This window comes from Eptatretus burgeri, chromosome 14 (genome assembly GCF_056783735.1).
Source record: "Eptatretus burgeri isolate ZD-2024b chromosome 14, Ebu_testis_v1, whole genome shotgun sequence".
In the NCBI taxonomy this organism is placed as follows: domain Eukaryota; kingdom Metazoa; phylum Chordata; class Myxini; order Myxiniformes; family Myxinidae; genus Eptatretus; species Eptatretus burgeri.
In genome coordinates, this window is record NC_140974.1 from 59,161,013 (window position 1) to 59,186,179 (window position 25,167).

The window sequence follows — 25,167 nt, forward strand, 5'->3', positions numbered from 1 at the left end:
TCTACACATGCTGACTACCTCAGAATGTGAATTTGATACAAAAAATGTAACAAACATTGTATCTTCTATCTATATATTAATAGTGAAGGACCAATTTTGTACTCCTCCTCGCGATCGCGTCATTTTTCTCGGTGCTGTGACCTGGACTGAAAAACTTCGTACCTGTAAGAGTGCATCGCACATCGTGACAATAGTCAAACTTCAACTCTGAAGCAGAATAAACACTTTTCGTTGAGATGGGGAGGAGAAGTGAAGGGGCAGGGAGTGAAGAAGCAGGGCTGGGTAATTAAATTTTTTGGGCAGGGGTAAGCATATTGAAGGCGGGGGGGTGGATTGGGGCAGGGGCGGGGGATGAGTAGGCGGGGGCAAGCACGCCCTATCCAGTCCATGTCCCTCGAGTGTGGGTGAGCTGGTGAGGGTGGTTGAATGAACGGAATCCGTCTGTGACGGGGTTTCGGCTAGTACATTATAAATAGCTTATTGACATTACAATACATGACGTTCAATGTGTTGTCCTTCATGAGAAATGCACAGTTCACTGTGCTGTGCAAAATTGTAATGAACATGGTGCGTTTAATGTAGCATTTCCTTCAATCCCATGATGCATTGCCTCATGATTCGTGTGTCTGATTTTATTTTTTATTTTTTTATTTTTTTTTTTCACTGAATAAACCTGCGCCTTCAGTGTACCCCAGAAGAAGTAAACAAGGGGGTTCGGATCGGGTGAGCGTGCAGCCCACTCCACAGGGCTACGTCGTCCATTCCAGTTCGGGAAATGATTATCTTTCGTCAAGGACACAATGACATATCTGTTTCTAGACTTTATGGCTGCCTTGTATTTACTCTTCCTGAGTATTTTCCACCTTGGGTTGGAAGTTTGCCATTTTGGGATGTTGGTTTGCGGGTGCCAGCAGTGACCACTTTTCATTGTGTCTGTGTCTGTCTGTCTTGGAGCTATGCTCTGGAGAGCGTCACAATGACATTTGATGCGATTTTGATGAAACTTGGACACAAGCTAGATATCATGGCCTAGTATCTTTTTTTGTATGAGGGGCATCCCACGCCCCTTGTGGGTGGAGCCATGCCCGCTTGAACTTTTTATTTATTTTTATATTTTTTTTTCTCGCAATTTCATTTCCTCGAAGCTGTGCGTAATGTCCAGAAGTACAACATATAAAACATCTGATTTGATTTGTCAATTTTGACGGAAGAGATAGGTTTTTACGGTAGGGCTTCCACTAACTCGATTGTACCTATCGTGGCATTGTTCAATAATGCCCGCGAACCATCGTCTCCTCCCGCTTGTTTATATTTCGTTTTTGGGGGCTTAAACTTGAAAGGGGGAGGATCTTTGTGCCACTTAAATCTGATGCAGTTAACTCGTGTTGTGGGAATTCTCAAGAGAAATCCGATAACGTTGATTCTTTTCTGTGGCACATCTTTCTCCCACCCTACCAAATGATGCTGGCCATGGTCTGTATACAAAATTTTTTTTTGGTCTGGCTTACAAAGAGGGGAGGTTGATCCAGATTTTGATCTTGTGCAGGTTACACTTATAGGAATCTATTTTACTAAATGTTTGCAATGTGCAGGACTGGGTTTCATCAATGGTGTCATTGACTTGTCCATGTGAAATTCAATGAATTAATTTATTTTCCGACTGTTCACCACACTCACACGATTGCATCTCAACCTTTCTTCTCCACAATCAAGCCCTTTTTATTATTTTTCTTTTATAGTCACCCAGTGTAACTCTGTACGGCTGATATAGTCTGATTAAAAAGTCCTTCGGTTCTCTTGTTGCAAACTAGCAAATACTACCTGTTGCTTTGCTGACGAACACGGGTGGGGGAAGGGAAGGCATACCTGCGGTGGAGTGTTCATTACGACTCATGGTGTCTCATTCAAAATAATTCTGCATAGAATAACTGAAGATGCAAACAAAAGTCTGAAGTTTATTTTCTACTGTCCCGACAATACCACTGTCCGGATACGTCCAGAGAGGTGGTGCTGCACTCTATTGGGACAAAGAGTGAGAGGGATGGGGGTAGGGAAGTTAACAGAGAGAATGTGTTGTGCTTTATGAACAACACACACACACACACACACACACACACACACACACACACACACACACACACACACACACACACACACACACACACACACACACACACACACACACACACACACACACACACACACACACACACACACACACACACACACACACGCACATACAACCCGTCGCTTCGCTGATGGATATTAAGGGATGAGGGGAGGGAGGAGAGATATTGAGGGGTGCGGAAAGGGAGAGAGACGAACCGGACATAACCTTGGGCTGGATGACACAGGTATATTAAGAGTGAGGGGTGAAGAAAAAGGGGGGTGAGGAGGGGCAAAAAAGAAATAAACTGCTTGTGGCAGGCATATTCAGGTGTGGCAGGCTGTCCAGTTGAGGGTTCAGAAGATGAAATGGAGGATGATTTGCTTGGGATTATTTTTTTTGAAAAATTACATGACGGAGATTTGAGTAGCTGCCTTCATTTTCTGTTCATAGACCTCCTTGTAGCATTTCAGAACATTCTCCATCTCACTACACTCTTGGAATTTCTCATGCAGGGGGATCGCGCTCATCACGAACTACTCATTTTGAATGATGGAGCATGAAAGACTCGCTCTGAATAATGTGGCGTGGCAAAAGCGTCCGCAGTGAGTGAATGATTCACTCAGAATGACGTAGCGCGGTTGTTCTTTCTTTATTTTTGGGGTTTAATGGTGATACCAGATACATGAGGCTCTATCTAGGCCACCCACCTATTCACCTGGGATATGGCTACTGTGGGTTTATATTGCTAGCCCCATTTATTTAATGAATTTTAAAACTGATCCACAGAACCAGGGGTGCTTCTGGGTCGGATGGCAAAACACATCCAGCAGGACTGACCTTGTTTTCCCCATGATATGGACAGAATGCAGAAGACGCGATCTGGACTCGTCATACCAATGGCAGAGAGAGGGAGAAAACGTGAACCAAATCCTCAGGAACATTACAACGGTCCCATAACCCCATGGGGCGACACCTTATCCTGTGAAGATAGAGGTTGAGGGAACAATGCCCTTGCGGTTGTTGTTGAATTCAATCTGTGCTGTAGCGAACACGCTCTATCTCACAGCAACTGCCGCCAGTACATCCCATTCGGGATAGGGACTGCCCCACCATCCACTGCGGGGTGCTCGGCAAGCGGCTTAAGCACAAGCAAGAACTCCAATTGAATGGTTGGATAGTGATGTCCGAATGTTCAACTATGTCCTAATTGGACAAGGCAACACTTTTTTTTAAGCAGTCGGAGTTGCTGATACTTTCAAATCTGGAGCTTAAATTTTGTACTTCTGTTTCAAGAGATTCTCTCAGTTATTTAAATAAAAAAGGCCAAAAAAACACAGCGACTTCAGACCCCAGCGAGGTTACCCAGGGAAACCCCTTCAGACCCCAAAGAGCGAGGTGGCCGAGGATTGCCTAATGAAAGATATAATTAAATAAGGCCGTTAATTATCTTCAAAAGGGGTGTTTTAATTAACCCAAACACCCAATTTTCACATTTGCACTTCCTTGGGGTTTTCTTAGCTTGCATGCAAAGTTTCAGGCTGTTGGGTTTTATGGTTTTGGAGTTGTGGAGGTGACACACACACACACACACACACACACACACACACACACACACACACACACACACACACACACACACACACACACACTAGTATCGATTGATAATAATAGGGGGCTGACTTTATGCTTTTCAAGGTAATCCCTTTCATATCCATTTCCAATTTATTTTGCTCATTTTACTGTTTATACCGATGCATGACCTTGACCAAGTAATGACAAATGCTTCGCTGATGGGTTCAACTACAGTATTTACAATGGTGTTTTATTAATATTGTTACGAATTTCGCCCGCCCGGCGTGCAATCGGCCATGTAACTCAAATCGCAACACGTCGCCCACCGGAACGGACAATTCAGTCGTGACCCTCTTGGAACTACCGCCAAGGAGCTAGCCACTGGTGGGGGTTTAACCTCATCACAACCCAGTCCGCATTCTACCCGCGTGAAATAGGGTGAATTGCCGATTGTTGATATACCTAAGTACCCATGCGGGTAGCGTACCGAGGAGTTGTACCACGCCGCAGGTCGACTCCGGACACGAACCGCTTCAGCGGCTCGTTCCGTGCTGCAGGGGTAACCGAGCGGAGTTATCGCCAACCTCGATGGTTCAGATTATTTACTGGGTGTCTAAACCCACTACCAATCCTTTACGTGATGCAAGATGGCACTTACAATGGGGAAAGAGACGATGAACGGGATACATTTCACACAAGCACATTTATTACAAAGCACATATTGCACACACAACACAAGCAAGGAATCGTGCAATGTAAAAGCAACAAATAGAATGCAAAAGCACTACGACCGACTATAATTATTATTTACAAGCACTTACACAGTTTCGACTTGGCAGGACACGGCGCCACAGCATGCATACAAAAACAAAGAAAGACCTCCCTCACAGGCAAGGGGGTAGACGGTCCGTAGACCTTTATGGTCGTGGGCCGTGGATGACAAAGGGCTACGAGACCGAAGGGTCTTACCCGCACCCTCGTGGTGCGACGGTGGGCAGGTCGCGACGTCTCGTCCCCATGGCAAATAGCGTAGCCACGCCTGATCTCGGGCCTTGCAACGGTGGTCAGGTCGTGACGCCTTCTCCCCATGGCCACTAGGACAGCCGCGCCTGATCTCGGGCCTTGCAACGGTGGGCAGGTCGTGACGCCTTCTCCCCACGGCCACTTGGACAAGACTTCCACCCGACTGCCCCAAGTCTGTCTACGACGAAGACTTGGACCAAGACCACGACGACCAAGACTTCCACAGACTGCCCCAAGTCTCTGCTATCCGCGCTCGCTTTTCCAGGCGCTCCTCTTGCCCTTTTATTTATCCTGCGCCTGCCCCACCCTTCGCGGCGCGTGGGTGGGGGGAGGAACATTCCAGAGAAATTGTGGCGGGAGTTGGTTTCCAACCGTCAAACTTGTTTACCGGAGGAGAAATTGGGGTGGGGCTGGTTTCCAACCGTCAAACTTGTTCACCGGAGGAGAAATTGGGGTGGGGCTGGTTTCGTTGCTCCTTTAGTGGCGTTGTGGTGTGGATGGCGTGGTTGTTGAGATGGCGTGGTTGTTGAGATGGCGTGGTTGTTCCAAAAATAACGACAGGTAAAGAAAAATGGCTAACTCAAAGCGTCGCAGCCCGGATGAATCACACATATTCCCTCTAAACAACGGGTGTGGATTAACTACACATGAACTTATCGATATATCTATATCTAACCTGAGGACCTTTCTGGTGTATTGCAAATTTCCACAGCCATAACACTATATTATCGAGGCTCATAGAAGAGCTAACACAGAACATAGAACAAAGGGTACAGGAGACGAGGGGTGGGAGAAGGAAGCACAAAACGGGGGAGCAGAGACATAAGAAGATCTGTGGAAGGAAGAGGATTGGGGTGGGGTGCATGGGGTAAACAAGATGGCACCACAGGGACTTCCAGGAAGGAAAGCAGGGAATTTGAAGGAGTTAGGGCTGGGATGGATTAATGGGGGTAGAAAAGATCATGGTTTGGGATGAGGGAAAAGTGGGATGGAAGAGAGTGTGGGAGTTTGTTCCAGAGGTGGGAAAAGGAATGAAAGAATGAAGGTGAGCAGTGATGCTTGATTTTTGGCAGTTTCACCAGAAGGGGTTTGATGCGGAAATGTGGGGAGACAGATCACATGACCTTTGGTGGCAGAGGTAAGAATCACTTCCCCAACCTGTCAACCAAGGTTAGTCTGAATCCGTCCACAACCTTTTTTTAGTAGTCAGGGGAGGAATTTGGAATTGGCCAATGGTGCCAGATTCCAAATTGATTTGCCTCTTCACTTTGTCCCGCTCGGCTATTTCTTTAATAGGCCAGCCCACGAGGCTTAATTAATTGGCTTTAATTTTAAATTAATTGGCTGGCCTACGAGGTGGCTTGTGTGCTATTCGCGAAGGACATGCGTACGTAATAGATGTTTTAGCGTCCACCAACGGGATATTCGCGGGATCTTTAGCGTCCATCAACTATTGCCGGCAGATGGGACGTCCAGTTTAACATCAATCTGAGAGATGGCACCCACATTGATGAAATACCCTGCCTGTTAAACAAAAGGACGTGTTTATAGCTGGGTTGAGATTCAAACCCTGGCTCGACAGCATCAAGGATTGTTTGCGTACCTATGCTTGTGGGAAAGTCTGGAGGTCTAAGGACTATTTATTCCGTAGGCACATATGGCAGCATTTTCCCCTTCCACCATTCTGAAGCCAAGCGTGTATGTAATAAATAGTTCCTTACCTGTCAGTTTACACAAGAAATGCATGCCATATTGGATACAAACTCGAACAGCACTCTTCGACGTCGTGACATCGACCGATATGCCTCCGTCTACATTATTACATCATTACACATACATGTACCAAGTTTGATTTAAATACCTTCTGCTTGTTCTCAAATATCACGTTTTTACAGGACATGACCCTGACCTCTTGACCCCATAATCTTATCAGTTCATCTTTACATCATTATCCATACTTGTATCAAGTTTGGTCAAAATCCCATCACTGGTTCATAAGTGTTATCTCGGCATCCTGGGACAGCCTCCGTGTCCCGATTATTCGAAAAAAGAATGCTCCAAGCAGCTTACCAACACTGAGAGGTTTAAATCTTTTACTTAATTTTTAAAACACTCCAAGTGCGAGAGTAAAAACCGTGCTTTCTCCACGCACAACCACCGATCCGGCAGACGGGGAGGAGCCAAACCCGCACCGCTCCCAGCACAGATGACGCGACACATGGCCAGAGCATAAATATGCATGAGGCAAGACATGGGCAGAGCATGAATATACATCTTATATGATTATCATGGAATAATATTTTAAGTACCGTACGCAAATGTGGAAGAATTTGCAGTGCCGCTGATACAGTGCACACGAGGACAGGAATGTGGAATTTGATCAGGACACCGACACGCAATGGCCTGCTCCTTTTCCTTCACAAGATCTTTCACGATCACAAGGTAATGTGAGCGGAAGAGACAGCCGGCTTAATATCCCCTTCCCTCTGAAGGCCGGCGGACCTAGTGATTTGACGTAACATGCACGTTATAGTCGGGCCGGGAATCGAACCCACACAAAACCAGCTCAAATCTTCCAACTATTTGTTTGCAATTGGTCACTGGCTTTGACACCAATACAATTTTTTTTTATTATGGACCCTAGGCATCAAAAAGCTCCATATATCGAACAAAATGTTTCGAATGGAGCACCTCGCCACCATTAGAGCATTTGAATTGCATCAGATGTGGCAATAAATGGGAATTGTTGCTCCTGGCTAGCCGGCTCAATGACGGAAGATGCCATTTGTATTTTTGCCTCCTTCATCCCTACCCATTTAAAATCCCGTGCAGGCACGGGCAACTTGTTGGAGAAATAATTGAAGAGAAAGGCAGCAATAACAACAATAAATGACATTAATATTAACTTTATAAAAAAACAGCATTCAGTGACGTTAATGAAGAAGAAGAAGAAATAATGTGAAGAAGAAGAAGAAGAAGAACAAAGATGAAGGAGAGCAGTAAAAAATAAGTAGAAAGCAAAGAAGGGGATAAATTAAGTAGAATATGAAGAAGACGTATAAATACAGAAGGCGGATGCAATAAAATAAAAACTAAGGAGGTCGTGGTCATTTTCAGGTCTGAATTTGTTGAGCGTATTCATTTTTTATCGTGACGTATTTCCGGTTCCGGTGTAAGACGGTCGGCGACGCTCTGTCAGCCGATGTTTTTTTCCTCAGTGTGGTAATTTCTTCTCTGCAGTCGTAAAGCGGAAAGAACCTTAAAGTTCACCCGAGGTGTTCGTCGTGGTGGAAACATGCCGGCTCGGAAACCGCGGGAGCGGCTGTTGCGATACATCGACACGGATCAGACGCACAAGCTGCGCGCGCTCCTGCGCCGGCACCCGGGCCTTGTGAGGGAAAGCGGGGCGGGAGCGACGTCCCGCGATCCCGGTCGTTCTCCGTTGATGGCGGCCTGCGCTAAGGGCAATGCTCGAGCGGTGCGGGCCCTGTTGCGTGCCGGGGCGGACCCGGCGCGGCCTAGTCCTAATGGAGACACTCCGTGTCACGCCGCGGCCTGGCACGCAGCCGCTGGTGGAGATAAAGGTGAGGACTCTTGGGTTTTTATTATCGAGCCCCCTGGAGGGAGGGAGCGGGATATTGTAATCGTCCGGTTTGTTTGTCTGTCCGTTAGCAACTTTACGGCGAAACGGCTTTAGCAAACTATCAAATTTAATCCACAGGTGGGCAATGAACCTGAGACGACCCCATTAACTTTTGGGTCCAATTGGATCAAAGGTCAAGGTCACAAAAAGATCAAAATCGTTTTTCGCTCATAACTGTCAAAAATGATCTGATTTACTTCAAACTAAGCTTATAGTAAACCTTATTCTATTTGTCACTTATAATCCTACCCACTCCTAGAGTGAAAAATTCATATTTGTGAAGATCGGTAGGGTCCGAAGTTTTGGGCGTCATGGTCATCGGTCAAAATTACAAATTTCCCATTTTAAACCAAAAAAAGGTTAGGAATATGCGCGTTTACTATGGAAGACATATATCAAGTCTTTTAATGGCTTTCATTTGACACCATGACCTTTGACCTTACGTGGCCTTGAAATGTCAAAATCATTTTACGGTCATAACTTCGTCAAAAATGGTTTAATTGACTTCAAACTAAAGACTAAAATATTCCTTATTCTATTCCTTATAATCAACATTCTGGTTAAGGATGTATCAAATTTAAATTTGATCCCCAAAATAACTTTATGCCTTAAATGGGCGGGATTTGTTGTGCCTGGCACCAGGGCCGGATTTACCATGTGGGGGGCTGTGGGCACAATGATTGTGGGGGGCCCCCAAATTTGGAGATTAATCAACAACTTAAATTATAACTGTTTTTTCATCAACAACTGAACTTGTATCTATAGATTTGGCAGATCCTGATTAGGAATGATTTGGCATACATGTTCACAAATTACAATTAAATCTCACAAGATGGACGGATTATTATTGATATGGCTGGTGACTTATCTATGAGCTGATGACTTTTCTCTGAGCTCATTCTAAAATCAAATCACAAAAATGCTGTTGCTGCAAGAGATAGAGATGGACCAATATAAGAAAATAACAAACGACGCGCTGTCATTAATCATACGACGAACTTTGACTAAAAATCTTCTAACTTCTAAAAACCCTCTGGACAAGAGAAATCCGAAATGGTGATCAATAGCCGACTTCCAGTGACCGCAAATATACGGCAGTGTCATCCACATCAATGAACATACACACGGTGCCTTAATCAATGGACAAGCTTCCTGCGCGCCTTTGCGGCAGCGAACTCGGAGAGGATACTGTCAACCTGCATGGAATTGAGCACATCGGATTCGGTTGAAATGATGGTCAGATTGACCAGTCTCTGCTGCCCCATCGTGGAGCGAAGATGGTTCTTGATAAGCTTGAGTTTTGAAAACAAGCACTCCCCGGAGCAATTCGACACCATCAGTGAGAGGTAAATCCGAAGCAGCACTTCCACGTTTGGGAAAGTATCGGTGAGTTTTCACTCGATAAGAAAACTGTACATCTCGAGTTCAGTACGGCCCAAGGCTGGCTCTGACTCCATCATGGCTTGAAACTGAATCATTTCTTCTGTGAGGTCAGGTGATATATCTTCCCGATACAGCTCGACAAGCTTCGAGCATGACTCTCGAATATGCTCCACTTCGAGTTGAACAAGAGCACGCAGGAATCCAAATCTGTCACTCATCTCGCTGTAAGCATTTGTACGCTTTTCCAACTGCGACAGCAGTACGTCAATCACTGCAACGTATCCACTGATGCGAAAGGAGTCCTTGGTGTCTAGTTCTACTTTTGGAGTGTGTCCGTAGTCCAAGGGAGCGAGGCGGACATTACGCTTTCGTCTACACGATCCGCGAGTGAATTCCTCCGTACCTGAGCGCTCCACTCCGTCAACAACTAATGTATCAAACTGATCGCGTAATGACTGCACGAAGCTCGCCAGTGACTTGAGGAGCTGCACGGCTGTGTTGAGATCGGTAGCTTGTGACTGAAGGGTTTTACTCGTACGATCAAATCTACCAAGGACAGTAGACCAGAAACCAGCATAGAACCCAATCTCGAGCGTGCACATCGTTTGGTGAAGTGTCTCGGCGGTGTTTCTCGTTTCACTATTCAGTTGTTCATCGTTTGCGATTTCATCGAGGACATCCATGATTTCGCTGTAACCGTCTACAAGAGCTCGGGTTGCATGAGAATGAGCCGACCAGCAAGTGTCGCTGAGGCGCTTTGGTACTTGCAGACCTTTGGCTTTCAGGGCATCAAATAATCTGGCGTAGCGTGACGTGGAAGCTGTAAAAAATACATACACTTGTTCCACGAATTCAAAGAATGCTGCTGCAGGTCTACAGCATCCCATGGCCGACTGACCGACTAAGTTCAGTGAGTGCGTCACGCATGGCACAAATATTGCGAGAGGGTTCTACTGTTTGATCATTCCCTGCATCCCGTTGTATCGGCCACTCGTATTAGATACGTTATCGTAAGACTGTCCTCGGCAGTTAGCGATGTCCAATCCAGTGGCTTTCAGAAAATCCAGTAATGCCATCGCTTGCTGGAGTCCAGTGTGTCCTGTGTTGCTCAGAAAGGTCATGAAACGCTCCACTGGAGCCTCGTTCTCGATGTATCGTAGAATAACTGTGAGCTGGTCGATGTGGCTTATGTCAGGAGTAGAATCGACTGACACAGAGAAGTATTTTGCCTCTTTCACACGAGCGACGATGTTATCCAGAACAGATTTTCCGATGATGGAGACTAACTCTTCAAATGGCATAGATGATAAGTAGTTGATGTAGCCACTACCTTGGTTGGCATATTTCTGAATGTGCTGTGCCAAAAATGGATCGTATTCCACAAGTAATTCCATTAAACCAAGGACCAAGGGAGTTACCATTGGTCCGTGACCCAACAATTTCATCCGATCCACGGAACGCCAGACCACGCTCAGCCAAAAACGATATCATGCTCACACTTCGTTTCAGCACCTCCCTCCAATAGGACACAATCTCACTCACCTGTTTGACAAGTTCAGTGTCCACACGACCTGCGGATGATATTCGCACAATGTACATGCGAACGCTCATGCACCTCGATAGAACGACTGGCATGCTTCCAATCATTGAATCCTTCCCCGCCCAGGGCAGTAGCGCCTCCAAATAGCTTGCAAGCGATGCAGTACAGTTTTCCGGTTGATATGGAGAAGCAAAGCCAGGACCTTTTCACGGACTCTCCGTTTTGTAGTCTACGGTAAAAAAGATTCTTGGAGCAGCAGTGCTTCCTACCTTCAACGAACTGTATGGATGAATCAAAGGGACCAGTGGAATTCTGCAGGGGCTCCAAATTTCGTGATGACCAGACGTCGATCATCTCTGACGACAGTCGCTCAGGAGGCCAACATCCAATGTCATTGGCAAAGCCAGGCCCACGAGCAGTCAGTATATCTCTCGCTTCTTCATCTGATGCATGCTCTTCATCGGTGGAACCTTCTGAGATGTTGGGCAAATCTTGACGCCGGGGTTGCGTTGCCAAATCCGCTTGTTCTGTCTCTGTTGGTGTTCCAGCCTCTGTCATGGACGAATCGCCTGTTTGTGCAGGAATGAAAAACTGAGATTTTCTGGGTCTTGTCGACGACGGCCTTGTGTCTTTCATCTTTTTCCTTGGAACGTTTCCGCTTTTGAGCACCACTGTCATATTTCCGTGGAGCCCTGGATTTGTGCCTGTCGTCACCAAAACCGCTCATTGTGGCTTCTGCAGCTGGTAGGTACCGAGTAACTGAGATATTGTCAGACTGCACGTGGGACGTACCGGAATCACAAACAACAAGTATTGAAAAGGAGGTTCTGGTAACCTACGGTAAGTCTGCTAATACGGAGGATAACGATGAACAGCGGATCCAGGAAAATACCGTGATCAAACGCTTTGGATGAGACGAGACACCGAAGTTCCCTTTCTGCACAATGTTTATCTATCTACAATTCCAGGTGTGTGTGTGTGTGTGTGTGTGTGTGTGTGTGTGTGTGTGTGTGTGTGTGTGTGTGTGTGTGTGTGTGTGTGTGTGTGTGTGTGTGTGTGTGTGTGTGTGTGTGTGTGTGTGTGTGTGTGTGTGTGTGTGTGTGTGTGTGTGTGTGTGTGTGTGTGTGTGTGTGTGTGTGTGTGTGTGTGTGTGTGTGTGTGTGTGTGTGTGAGAGAGAGAGAGAGAGAGAGACCGACCGCGTGAGTGACCGCTGTTTCTCGACAACCACTGGTCCGATCTAATTGAAACTTGCCAGATATATTGCTGGGGCCCGGAGGATGTGCCTTTTCAAGGTTTGATATTGATCGGGCAAGTGCTTCCCAAGTTATGGCCATTTATTTACCAAAGCAATGACAGGACACGTTGCGTGGGCGTGGCCGATGGGGAAGGGAAGCCCAGCCGCGTTCCCCATTTCTGGTTACAACGTACGGGCTTCCGGATAATGATGACTTCGTGTATTCTAATAATTTCTCAATTTCTGACGTGCATTTATAGATAAACACAATGCCGCAAGTTGTGATTGTTTTCATATGAGACGGTGCATAAATTTTGGTGACATCAGAGTGCTGGTATGCTCCGACCAAGGAAGTAATTTTTTTTTTCTTTTCTGTTCTCCTTTTCTTTTTCCTTGCGATGACATTGCGAAAAGGCAACATACGTTGGCGCTAATTGAATAATTGGCCATTAAAACCTAAATTGCGAATCATCGTAACTGTGATATGCGAACTTCCGCGCCACGCACGTACGGGCACGCGAGAGCGAAGAAACTGCCTGTGTGGTTGTTGTTTGTTGCTCGCAGTTGGAATTTTTTTTTTTTTAACGGGCACGTACTAGTTAATATAATGGCACAAATAACGAAAGTCTCGCTCAGCGAGCAAAGACAATATGGCGACGGTTCACTTACACCAACCGACAAACGGGAAGCTCTCACCATATCCGGTGGGAAAACGCCAAGAAAGTAAGAATTACAGGCTTGCACTACACCAACATGGTATTCATGGGCACAAGAGTACCAAACGTTCATACATATGGTGAAACAGCAAAGACTTTCTAACAAGTATGTTTCACACACCTGGAGCATAGATAGCTGTGCACGCCAATAAGCAGGGTACTGAATGCGTTCCCTGCCAGCCGTAGTTTCAGTGTACAATACTATCCCTGCCGGCCGTGTGCTGTGCTGGCCTGGCCTAATTTTACCACGTCGACTTTCACCTTTTCACCTCTCCTCTGGCTGGACCTCTGTATTCCGTCTGTGCTTGCTGGGCTCTGGCGGGCAGTGCCGTTAGTTGGTCACGCTCAACCATCTGAAGCATCCATGATCGATCCAAAAAAGGATCCGAATGCGGGCCCCCAATGCCCGAGGCTTGCACCGGGAATTTTTGACCACGTTGGAAACGTTCTGTGGACCGTGGAAGAAACGACTTGAAAAGGACCCTCACAATGACTGACAATTTTGAAAAGATATCCTTGCAAAGAGTTTACAATCTTCATTCACCGACAATAAAACTTTGAAGCACATTTTCAAGGGATTTTCAAAATGTCATCTAAATTGTGGAGGGCCCCGGGGCCATGGCCCCACCTGGCCACCGCTAAATCCGGTAGTGCCTGGCACCACTTGTTTATTTATTTATTGCTGAAGTAAAATGGAATTGATACGTTCCTCTTTTATCCCCAAAATGCGTTCCTCTTTTATCCCCAAAATACGTTCCTCTTTTATCCCCGAAATACGTTCCTCTTTTATCCCCTAAACACGTTCCTCTTTTATCCCCAAAATACGTTCCTCTTTTATCCCCGAAATACGTTCCTCTTTTATCCCCTTAAATATGTTCCTCTTTTATCCCCTAAACACGTTCCTCTTTTATCCCCTAAACACGTTCCTCTTTTATCCCCCGAAACACGTTCCTCTTTTATCCCCCGAAACACGTTCCTCTTTTATCCCCCGAAACACGTTCCTCTTTTATCCCCCGAAACGCGTTCCTCTTTTATCCCCCGAAACGCGTTCCTCTTTTATCCCCGAAACGCGTTCCTCTTTTATCCCCGAAACACGTTCCTCTTTTATCCCCCAAACACGTTCCTCTTTTATCCCCTAAACACGTTCCTCTTTTATCCCCTAAACGCGTTCCTCTTTTATCCCCGAAACAAACACGTTCCTCTTTTATCCCCGCAACAAACACGTTCCTCCTTTATCCCCGAAACAAACACGTTCCTCTTTTATCCCCGAAACAAACACGTTCCTCTTTTATCCCCGAAACGAACACGTTCCTCTTTTATCCCCGAAACGAACACGTTCCTCTTTTATCCCCGAAACGAACACGTTCCTCTTTTATCCCCGAAACGAACACGTTCCTCTTTTATCCCCTAAACACGTTCCTCTTTTATCCCCTAAACACGTTCCTCTTTTATCCCCTAAACACGTTCCTCTTTTATCCCCTAAACACGTTCCTCTTTTATCCCCTAAACACGTTCCTCTTATATCCCCTAAACACGTTCCTCTTTTATCCCCTAAACACGTTCCTGTTTTAACCCCGAAACACGTTCCTCTTTTATCCCCGAAACACGTTCCTCTTTTATCCCCGAAACACGTTCCTCTTTTATCCCCGAAACACGTTCCTCTTTTATCCCCGAAACACGTTCCTCTTTTATCCCCTAAACACGTTCCTCTTTTATCCCCTAAACAAACACGTTCCTCTTTTATCCCCTAAACACGTTCCTCTTTTATCCCCGAAACACGTTCCTCTTTTATCCCCGAAACACGTTCCTCTTTTATCCCCGAAACACGTTCCTCTTTTATCCCCGAAACACGTTCCTCTTTATCCCCGAAACACGTTCCTCTTTATCCCGAAACACGTTCCTCTTTTATCCCCGAAACACGTTCCTCTTTTATCCCCGAAACACGTTCCTCTTTATCCCCTAAACACGTTCCTCTTTATCCCCGAAACACGTTCCTCTTTATCCCCGAAACACGTTCCTCTTTATCCCCGAAACACGTTCCTCTTTATCCCGAAACGCGTTCCTCTTTTATCCCCTAAACACGTTCCTCTTTTATCCCCTAAACACGTTCCTCTTTTATCCCCTAAACACGTTCCTCTTTTATCCCCTAAACACGTTCCTCTTTTATCCCCGAAACACGTTCCTCTTTTATCCCCGAAACAAACACGTTCCTCTTTTGTCCCCTAAACGCGTTCCTCTTTTGTCCCCGAAACACGTTCCTCTTTTATCCCCGAAACAAACACGTTCCTCTTTTATCCCCTAAACGCGTTCCTCTTTTGTCCCCGAAACAAACACGTTCCTCTTTTATCCCCTAAACGCGTTCCTCTTTTATCCCCTAAACGCGTTCCTCTTTTGTCCCCTAAACGCGTTCCTCTTTTGTCCCCTAAACGCGTTCCTCTTTTGTCCCCTAAACGCGTTCCTCTTTTGTCCCCTAAACGCGTTCCTCTTTTATCCCCTAAACACGTTCCTCTTATATCCCCTAAACACGTTCCTCTTTTATCCCCTAAACACGTTCCTCTTTTAACCCCGAAACACGTTCCTCTTTTAACCCCGAAACACGTTCCTCTTTTATCCCCGAAACACGTTCCTCTTTTATCCCCGAAACACGTTCCTCTTTTATCCCCGAAACACGTTCCTCTTTTATCCCCGAAACACGTTCCTCTTTTATCCCCGAAACACGTTCCTCTTTTATCCCCGAAACACGTTCCTCTTTTATCCCCGAAACACGTTCCTCTTTTATCCCCGAAACACGTTCCTCTTTTATCCCCGAAACACGTTCCTCTTTTATCCCCGAAACACGTTCCTCTTTTATCCCCGAAACACGTTCCTCTTTTATCCCCGAAACACGTTCCTCTTTTATCCCCTAAACACGTTCCTCTTTTATCCCCGAAACACGTTCCTCTTTTATCCCCGAAACAAACACGTTCCTCCTTTTGTCCCCTAAACGCGTTCCTCTTTTGTCCCCTAAACGCGTTCCTCTTTTGTCCCCTAAACGCGTTCCTCTTTTGTCCCCGAAACGCGTTCCTCTTTTATCCCCGAAACAAACACGTTCCTCTTTTATCCCCTAAACGCGTTCCTCTTTTGTCCCCTAAACGCGTTCCTCTTTTGTCCCCTAAACGCGTTCCTCTTTTGTCCCCGAAACAAACACGTTCCTCTTTTGTCCCCGAAACAAACACGTTCCTCTTTTGTCCCCGAAACAAACACGTTCCTCTTTTGTCCCCTAAACGCGTTCCTCTTTTGTCCCCTAAACGCGTTCCTCTTTTGTCCCCGAAACAAACACGTTCCTCTTTTATCCCCTAAACGCGTTCCTCTTTTATCCCCTAAACGCGTTCCTCTTTTATCCCCTAAACGCGTTCCTCTTTTGTCCCCGAAACACGTTCCTCTTTTATCCCCGAAACAAACACGTTCCTCTTTTATCCCCTAAACGCGTTCCTCTTTTATCCCCTAAACGCGTTCCTCTTTTATCCCCTAAACGCGTTCCTCTTTTGTCCCCTAAACGCGTTCCTCTTTTGTCCCCTAAACGCGTTCCTCTTTTGTCCCCGAAACAAACACGTTCCTCTTTTGTCCCCGAAACAAACACGTTCCTCTTTTATCCCCGAAACAAACACGTTCCTCTTTTATCCCCGAAACAAACACGTTCCTCTTTTATCCCCTAAACAAACACGTTCCTCTTTTATCCCCTAAACAAACACGTTCCTCTTTTATCCCCTAAACAAACACGTTCCTCTTTTATCCCCTAAACAAACACGTTCCTCTTTTATCCCCTAAACAAACACGTTCCTCTTTTATCCCCTAAACAAACACGTTTCCTCTTTTATCCCCTAAATGCGTGCCTTGTTTTATCCCCTAAACGCGTGCCTTGTTTTATCCCCTAAACGCGTGCCTTGTTTTATCCCCTAAACGCGTGCCTTGTTTTATCCCCTAAACGCGTGCCTTGTTTTATCCCCTAAACGCGTGCCTTGTTTTATCCCCTAAACGCGTGCCTTGTTTTATCCCCTAAACGCGTGCCTTGTTTTATCCCCTAAACGCGTGCCTTGTTTTATCCCCTAAACGCGTGCCTTGTTTTATCCCCTAAACGCGTGCCTTGTTTTATCCCCTAAACGCGTGCCTTGTTTTATCCCCTAAACGCGTGCCTTGTTTTATCCCCTAAACGCGTGCCTTGTTTTATCCCCTAAACGCGTGCCTTGTTTTATCCCCTAAACGCGTGCCTTGTTTTATCCCCTAAACGCGTGCCTTGTTTTATCCCCTAAACGCGTGCCTTGTTTTATCCCCTAAACGCGTGCCTTGTTTTATCCCCTAAACGCGTGCCTTGTTTTATCCCCTAAACGCGTGCCTTGTTTTATCCCCTAAACGCGTGCCTTGTTTTATCCCCTAAACGCGTGCCTTGTTTTATCCCCTAAACGCGTGCCTTGTTTTATCCCCTAAACGCGTGCCTTGTTTTATCCCCTAAACGCGTGCCTTGTTTTATCCCCTAAACGCGTGCCTTGTTTTATCCCCTAAACGCGTGCCTTGTTTTATCCCCTAAACGCGTGCCTTGTTTTAGCCCCTAAACGCGTGCCTTGTTTTAACCCCTAAACGCGTGCCTTGTTTTAGCCCCTAAACGCGTGCCTTGTTTTTACGGGGATTGCAGTGTTCAAGCGGCTGGTCATCCCGCTGCTCAAATGCAGTTCCGTTGCATTGGACGTGAAAGATAAAAAAGGACTCACCCCCAGGGACATTCTGTCGAAATTTCAACACAAGGTACCTTGCTTCTTGTATTCAGTTGTCTATCTATTACGTACGCATGGGACGGGAGGATGACCACACACACACACACACACACACACACACACACACACACACACACACACACACACACACACACACACACACACACACACACACACACACACACACACACACGAAAGTTTTAGTAAAAGAAAATGTTGGGAGTAGATGAGTTCGAGTTTGTGGACTTATCAAGAATTTCGCTGTATTTGCATACCTATTAAGTGGATGGCTTCTTCTCAACACAAACTATCTTTTCTCTGCCCTCCAGTAGGTTTCTCAATCTTGGCACTCGTTGAGATCAAACCCCTTTTTGCACCTTGGTCTTCAAGATTTAGTCGAGTTGATCATCACCACCCTCACTCTTCCTTACAAGCCTCTCCCCTCACGACCTTCAACAAACCTTCACTTCTCAATACGTTAGCCACCCACTGTTTGCTTCTTCTAATCGTCCATAGTTTGTCCTCAAACAGCCTGTTTATTCTTTATAGGCAATGGTGAAAAAGCAAAAGGATCTGGATGAAGAGTGGCAGCACAAGTTGGCAGCAGAGTGCGAGGATGAGTTTTTGGAGCAAGGTGGAAAATATGGTGTGTACACTGTGCGTGCGTGCGCGCCCACGCTTCATGGTAGTTTTTTTTTTTGTTTTTTGTTTTTTTTGTATACCTTGGTCGAGGCTCGTATGAGAGCTAACACACAACTCACAGCAAGGAGGCATGAGACAAGAGGGGTGGGAGTGGAAGGGACAAAACAGTGGGGAACAGACACATTAGGTGAACTGTGGAAGTGAGAGGGATGGGGATGGGACGGGGAACATGGCGAAGAGAAGATGGACATTTCAGGGACTTTCAGGAAGGAAAGCAGGAGAATTGAAGGAAGTGGGCTTGGGTGGATTATCGGGGGTAGAAAAGATCGAGGATTTGGATGGGGGAAGATAAGAGGTGGTGGTGAACAGCTGTTTTGAAAGCCTGGAGGGAAGAATGGGAAAGAATAGAGTGAGGAAGTTTATTCCAAAGGCGGGAAAAAAGAGGAATGAAAGAGTGAAGATGAGCGGTGATTCGTGATTTTGGTAGTTTTACCAGAAGGGGGTTGTTGGCGGACCTTGAGCGCCCTGTGGAAATGTGGTGGGGACATATCGCAGAGAGAACAGGGGGGGCAAGGCTGGAGAGGAGTCGGTAGAAGACAGAAAGACCACCGACCAACCTGCGGTGATTGAGTGAGAGGCCCAAAGACTCAGCTTCATTGCGGGAGATGCCGATGATCTTAAATGCCCTGGTTTCGACAGCGTGAAGCCGAGAAAGGTGGGAGGCAGGAGCACCAGCCCAGAGGAGAGAGCAGTACTCCATCAGGCTATGGACAAAAGCTTTGTAAGTGGTCAGGAGCTCAAGAGGGCCGAGGAAGGACTTGGCACGACGGAGGATTCCCAGTCGGCAACTGGCTTTTGAGGCGAGGTTGGAAATGTGACTTTCCCAGGAAAAATCATGGCAGATAGTGAGACCTAGAAGCTTGAAAGAAAAGACTTCTTCCAGAGGATTGTTGAGAAAGTGGATGGGGGGTTTTGTAAACGGTCCTTTCGAAGAGACATAGTGAGAGTGTGAGATTTGTCTGGATTGAAAGACATGTTCCACGTGTTGGACCAGTTTGTGATTTTATCCAGATCTGCAGTGAGCGAAGAAGCTGCTGCTTGCCGGTCTAAGGGATGACAGATGGTACGGCAGAGGGTGGAGTCGTCGGCAAAGAGAAATAGAGGATTTTCCAGAGAGTCCGAGAGATCATTGATGAAAACCAGAAAAAGAACAGGGCCCAGAACGCTACCTTGAGGAACTCCAGCCTGCACAGGAAGAGGGGATGAAAGAACTCCATTTAGGGCCACACGTTGACTGCGACAGGAGAGGAAGTCTGCGAGCCATGAGTGGAGATGGCCTTGAATACCATGGGAAGAGAGTTTGGTGAGTAGGGCAGGGTGCCAGACTGTGTCAAAAGCACGTGATATGTCCAGGGATACGGCTCGGATTTCCTGTCTGGCATTGAGGATCTCCATCCATTGATGGGAGAGCAGAAGCAGCATATCCAGGGTAAAGTGACCTGGTCTGAAACCAAATTGATGATTGGAAATCAAGCCATTGGAGAAGAGGAAGGATTTCATATCTGAGGCGATGATGGATTCCATCACCTTGATGATGATTGGGGATGATGAAACTAATTGATAAATACTTTAAAAAAATTAATAAATAAACTAACAACTGTGCCTCGGTGTGGAAACATCTTCAGATTAATTGATTTACCAGTTAATGATGGCTTTGCATTTGATCAGCTTCATGATGACGTCCAGTTAACCCTCCAATATTGCGGGGATTTGGTTCCTGGACTTCGAGGAAGATCGACAGCAGCCAGAAATGAATACAATTGAAATATACACGTAAATGCAATAAATACAGTGTAAATTAAACAAAAAAAAAACAAAAATTTTACCTTTCAAATTTATTTCAAAACAGCAAGGTGGATGAGGGTAAACATATTGCATACTGTTCGTATCGTTTTCTGCCATAAATGGATAACGCAAGACTTAGCTCGTGATGATGATGCTGCTGCTATGGGGGAGGATGGAGGTTGGAAAGGTGTGGATGTAGAACTTGTGATGGCTGTTGGATCATCAGGAGCTCGACGAAGTCGGCTGCTGCATTGCCACATAGAAGGGTAAAACGATCCTTTTCCCCCTTGATCCAGAGCAGATCTTCCCTGCTTGGACAGGTAGGTAAGAGATGGCATCCTCTTCCAAAATATTCCCATCTCTCCGGCGTTATAAACCTGCAACGACGTAAATCCCTTCGTCACGATTAGTTCCACGAGCCATGGTTGAACTGGAGCCTTCAGCCACGGGTGCCTCGTGAAAACTTTGGTAAATCCACAATGGTTTCTCCCGTTCACCAGTCCACTCAAAGGCATTTTTTTCTGCTTGGTCCTCGATCTAAACAGTACGAGCTTTCCCCGTCCTTTCGATTTGAAGATAACGGGATTGGAATGAAACTTTCGGGCTTTGCTTGCAGGAGAATAACTAGCAAAGTTAATGAAGAATAACTTTGCTGGCTTTTGCGCTTTTAACACACAGTTGATTCGTTGATCCGGTAATGGCGGCCCACAGGTGCCAGACTTTCACTTCTTGCTGACGTATCTAACAACTCGATTTCCTCACACAATGTTATAACCTTTCTCTGCCTTTTGGCACGATTAATTTTATCCATTGTTTTACGTTTAGACACCATTATCAACTGTTGTGTGTCTACTAGATCTTATTGATATGGTATTGCAGGATCTGCCTATGTCATTTCGTGTTCGATGACGATTCATTATTAAAGTTAGCTTCGTTCCCGTATGCTGGTCTGATTACTGCAATTAACAGTGCGTGAGAAACAACAAAAAGCTCGTAATGAGAGGTAATCGTACACATGGACACAAACAATGACTCATCTCGGCTGAAAAACCGAGATTGGCCTAAATCATAAAGTTTCGTCCGAATCCGTCCACAACTTTTTGAGATGTCCTGTTCACAAACAAACATGGAAAATCACTCGTAGAGTGACACTCGGTGAAACAGAACTGCACTCGGGAGAGCTCATACCTCCACCAGGCTGAACAGTTTACATTTTGTATCCCACTGAGAGCTTGGATCTGAATCCGGATCTGAACCAAAATCGAATCTGAATAGTGAAAACTGTCTGAATGCCCTTTTCGGGAGATTTATCTTTTGGATAATTGGGAAAAATATGAAACAACGACAAATCTCTGATAGTGATGCAGAAGCAATGACATTTTCTGCAGGTTTGGGAGTTTTATTTCTTTATTATTTTTGTATACCATGTCGAGGCTCGTGTGAAAGCTAACACAGATCATATAACAAGGCAGGAGACGAGAGGGGTGGGAGAGGGAAGCACAAAACAGTGGGGAACAGAGACAATAGGAGATCTGTGGAAGGGAGAGGGATCGGGCGGGGAACACGGGGTAAACAAAATGGTACTGCAGGGACTTTGAAGGAGGTGGATTTGGGATAGATTAACGGGGGAAGAAAAGATCATGGTTTTGGATGGGGGAACATATGAGATGATGGTGAACAGCTGTTTTGAAGACCTGGAGGGAAGAGTGGGATTGAAGAGAGTTTGTTCCAGAGGTGGGAAATGAAAGGGTGGATGTGAGCAGTTATTCTCAATTTTAGCAGTTTCACCAGAAGAGGGTTTTTTTTTGGTGGACCTTGAGCACCCTGCGCAAACACAACCAACCTCTATTTGTAAGAGTAGCACCACTTCATTTATTTATATACAGCATTGAGGGTCACGGGAGAATGAGGAAACTGGACAAAAAAGCAGCGGATTCACAGCAGGTCAATCGGAATTATGGGAGGAAACCTGCAAGAAAGGTGTGGGTTCGGTTCAGTGGAATTGATGTGGGTAGAAAAGATAATGGGTAGGGATATTAGACATTATGTAGTGGTGAAACCACTGCCTGCTTTTGAAGTCCTCGAGGGAAGAGTGGGATCAAACAGCCTCAGGAATGTGGTTCCACAAACAGAAGAAATTGTTTTGTTCTTAGAATAATTATAATGTAAACACATAGACGTTTGTTTGGGCCAAGCTTGTTATCTCTAACACTTTGACCTCTTTGTCAGATTGAAGTGAAGTGCACTGCAGAAAATGTTCACTCTCTGTTGATCTTGTAGATTATGACACGAATGATTTGGAGCCAGAAACATACGACGAGTGGGTCGACCGCATTCGAAGACAGCGTGCTTCCACGACTGTGAAGGTCTCGCTCGCAGCCCAAAAGGCGGCTGAGCGAGCAGCGGAGCGCGAGCGAGAGGCACAAAAACATGCCGAGCACCTTCATCACCTGCAAACCGAGGAAGCGAAACGGGTTGCTCACCTGGCAGAAGCTCGGTTGGCTCGCCAACGAACCGCATACTTGGAGCACCGTGCGGCCCTTGCCAATAGCACCTCTTCACTGTGGTTCTCGGACGTTCCCTGGCCAGCACCTGGAAAGAATGCCACCGAAATGGCCACTGTGTTGTTGCATGGTGCCGGACCTCCAGGCTCCGATACTTATCGCCGACGGTTGAGAAAGGAACAGGCTTTGTGGCACCCTGACGGATTTGAACGATCACTTGGTCGTTCGCTTGTGGAGGCCGAGCGGCAACGGATTATGGCTACTGTCCTTAGTTTGTCCCAAGTTCTCAACAGTCTTTCCACCGAAGTCAAATAGACCAATGTTGGGCAATTTAATGTCGGAATGTACAGTTTGTTTGCTATTTATAATAAAACTCCATGTGCATGTTGCAGAAGCAAACACATTTGTTTTCATTGAATGTTTTTTAAAGTGAGACTCTCCTTTTGATACAATCACTCAAATGTTTAGTCTTACAAAACTGATGTTTTGTTCATTTTTATTTTACATGATCAGAGAGCACTCGACTGCTTCATGGGAACTGTCTCACCCAACTCATGCCATCACCGAAGTAATATCCCAAGTTCATCCATGTTATTAGATTTAAGGAATACAAAGTGGAGGAAATGTAATCTTGGACCATTATTCACAATGACATTTCACATGGACCTTTTGAGTTCTGTCATTTATCGATTGCAAAAAAAATAATCCTTTACCCAGGTTTCAGCTTCACCAGGATATCTGCACACTCCATCCTGTGTGCCACAGAGTCGGTGCACACCTTTGTCGGGAAGTCTATGGAATAAGGTATTGCCCTATGACTTATTCTTCACCGGTGACATCATCAAATTGATATTCTAAAACGCTGTGTCATTGTCAAAGCTGAAATTTTAACCAGTCACGTGAGCATTTTGAATGGCTTGAAATTGTAATATTCTAAAACTTCATTTTCACTAATGCAGGGTCACAGAAATACGATACTTTATGACTGGATACTCGAGAATAAAAATAACCACAAGTAATCATCTCAAAACCATCTTGCAGAACCTTTCATGCATGACATTTACACAACCATTCACAGTTATTTTTGAGAAAGTAATGCTTTTTCGATTAACCAAGACCACGGGATTATGAATTTCGTCAGGTACCACGTGCCAGTTTGCTTCACGCAGGCAGGACAAACCAGTGAGGGGAGGGGGGGGCTGGGGGGAAACGTCTGCTTTAGTTATTCACTTGGAGAGCAGCATTTTATTAATTTATTTTTCGTTCTTCGATAGTATTTTGCCTGGTGTTGGCTTAATGGTTAGGGTGGTGGGCTTGGGGTCTGAAGATCCTGAGTTCAAATCCCCATTGGATGTTGAATTAATACCAGGTGGGGTTGATTCTGCTTGTCATCCTTCCGAGGTCGGCAAAATGAGTTCCAGCTTGCTGGTATCCTGTGTCGGAGTGGCGACCCATCCAGGATTGTGCCCAATAGCCAAGGAGACTGCTTAGGCAGCACCAACGCTCTGCACAGAGTATGGTCTCAATGGATGGATGTGTGGTATTGTATCCATTCGACCCCACCTATACTCTGCTTTAAATATGAGCAATATTAGGAGCGAATGTACTTATGTACATACGATGGTGATATTTTGACCCACCTGCCCCCTACTTTCCTCCATAAATGCATCTTCCGTTTCTCCTTTCTTTCCGTTCTCTCCCTTCTCACAACGTGTAACGACACTCCGTTTTCCCAATTCAGCTCTCATTCTCTCGCTTCAAAATCGAAAGGACAAAAAGCAGAATGCATCCTCGCTCTTATTACATTCTTTGGTCCATCACACCGACTTCTAAAACTCCACGAAGTAGAGAGTTCATAGAACACCTTACCCCACACAGTCTTGAGAAAAAGGGCAGGGGAAGGGTCTTTTCAACTCTTGCTTTCCATTTCGGAGTATAATCTATATTTCCTTCGAGCGACCATTTTGTCTGAATCTCTATATTTCCCAACGCTGAGAGTGCGAGCGAAAAATCTGATTGGTCAAGATGGTGTAATGTTTTGTCCAAGTACTGCTCATCTGGAGGTTTTTGAAAGTGGCAAAAAGACGATTTGTGTTCGACAGCGTTTGAGTATAAAGTTCAGGTGAAATAAAATACAGGTTTTAAAGGATTTATAGAAAGACTTTTTTGGGGAGAAATTTACCACTGCAGATGCACCATCTTTCCC

The 25,167-nt window shown here is 45.7% G+C and overlaps 1 protein-coding gene across 1 annotated transcript; it reads left to right on the forward strand.

Moving 5' to 3' along the window:
- Positions 1 to 7,868: 7,868 nt before the first annotated feature.
- On the forward strand, positions 7,869 to 23,626 carry LOC147013336 (NF-kappa-B inhibitor-like protein 1). Its single transcript, XM_085855072.1, has 4 exons — positions 7,869 to 8,289; positions 17,892 to 18,001; positions 18,520 to 18,616; positions 22,738 to 23,626. The coding sequence occupies exons 1-4, from the start codon at positions 8,001 to 8,003 to the stop codon at positions 23,274 to 23,276; spliced, it is 1,035 nt and encodes a 344-aa protein (XP_085711198.1). The 5' UTR covers positions 7,869 to 8,000; the 3' UTR covers positions 23,277 to 23,626.
- Positions 23,627 to 25,167: the final 1,541 nt, after the last annotated feature.

Coding starts and splice junctions, on each gene's coding strand:
- LOC147013336 (XM_085855072.1), top strand. CDS start 8,001: ATGCCGGCTCGGAAACCGCGGGAGCGGCTGTTGCGATACATCGACACG. Junction 8,290..17,891: donor AGCCGCTGGTGGAGATAAAG/GTGAGGACTCTT, acceptor CGGGGATTGCAG/TGTTCAAGCGGCTGGTCATC. Junction 18,002..18,519: donor TGTCGAAATTTCAACACAAG/GTACCTTGCTTC, acceptor TATTCTTTATAG/GCAATGGTGAAAAAGCAAAA.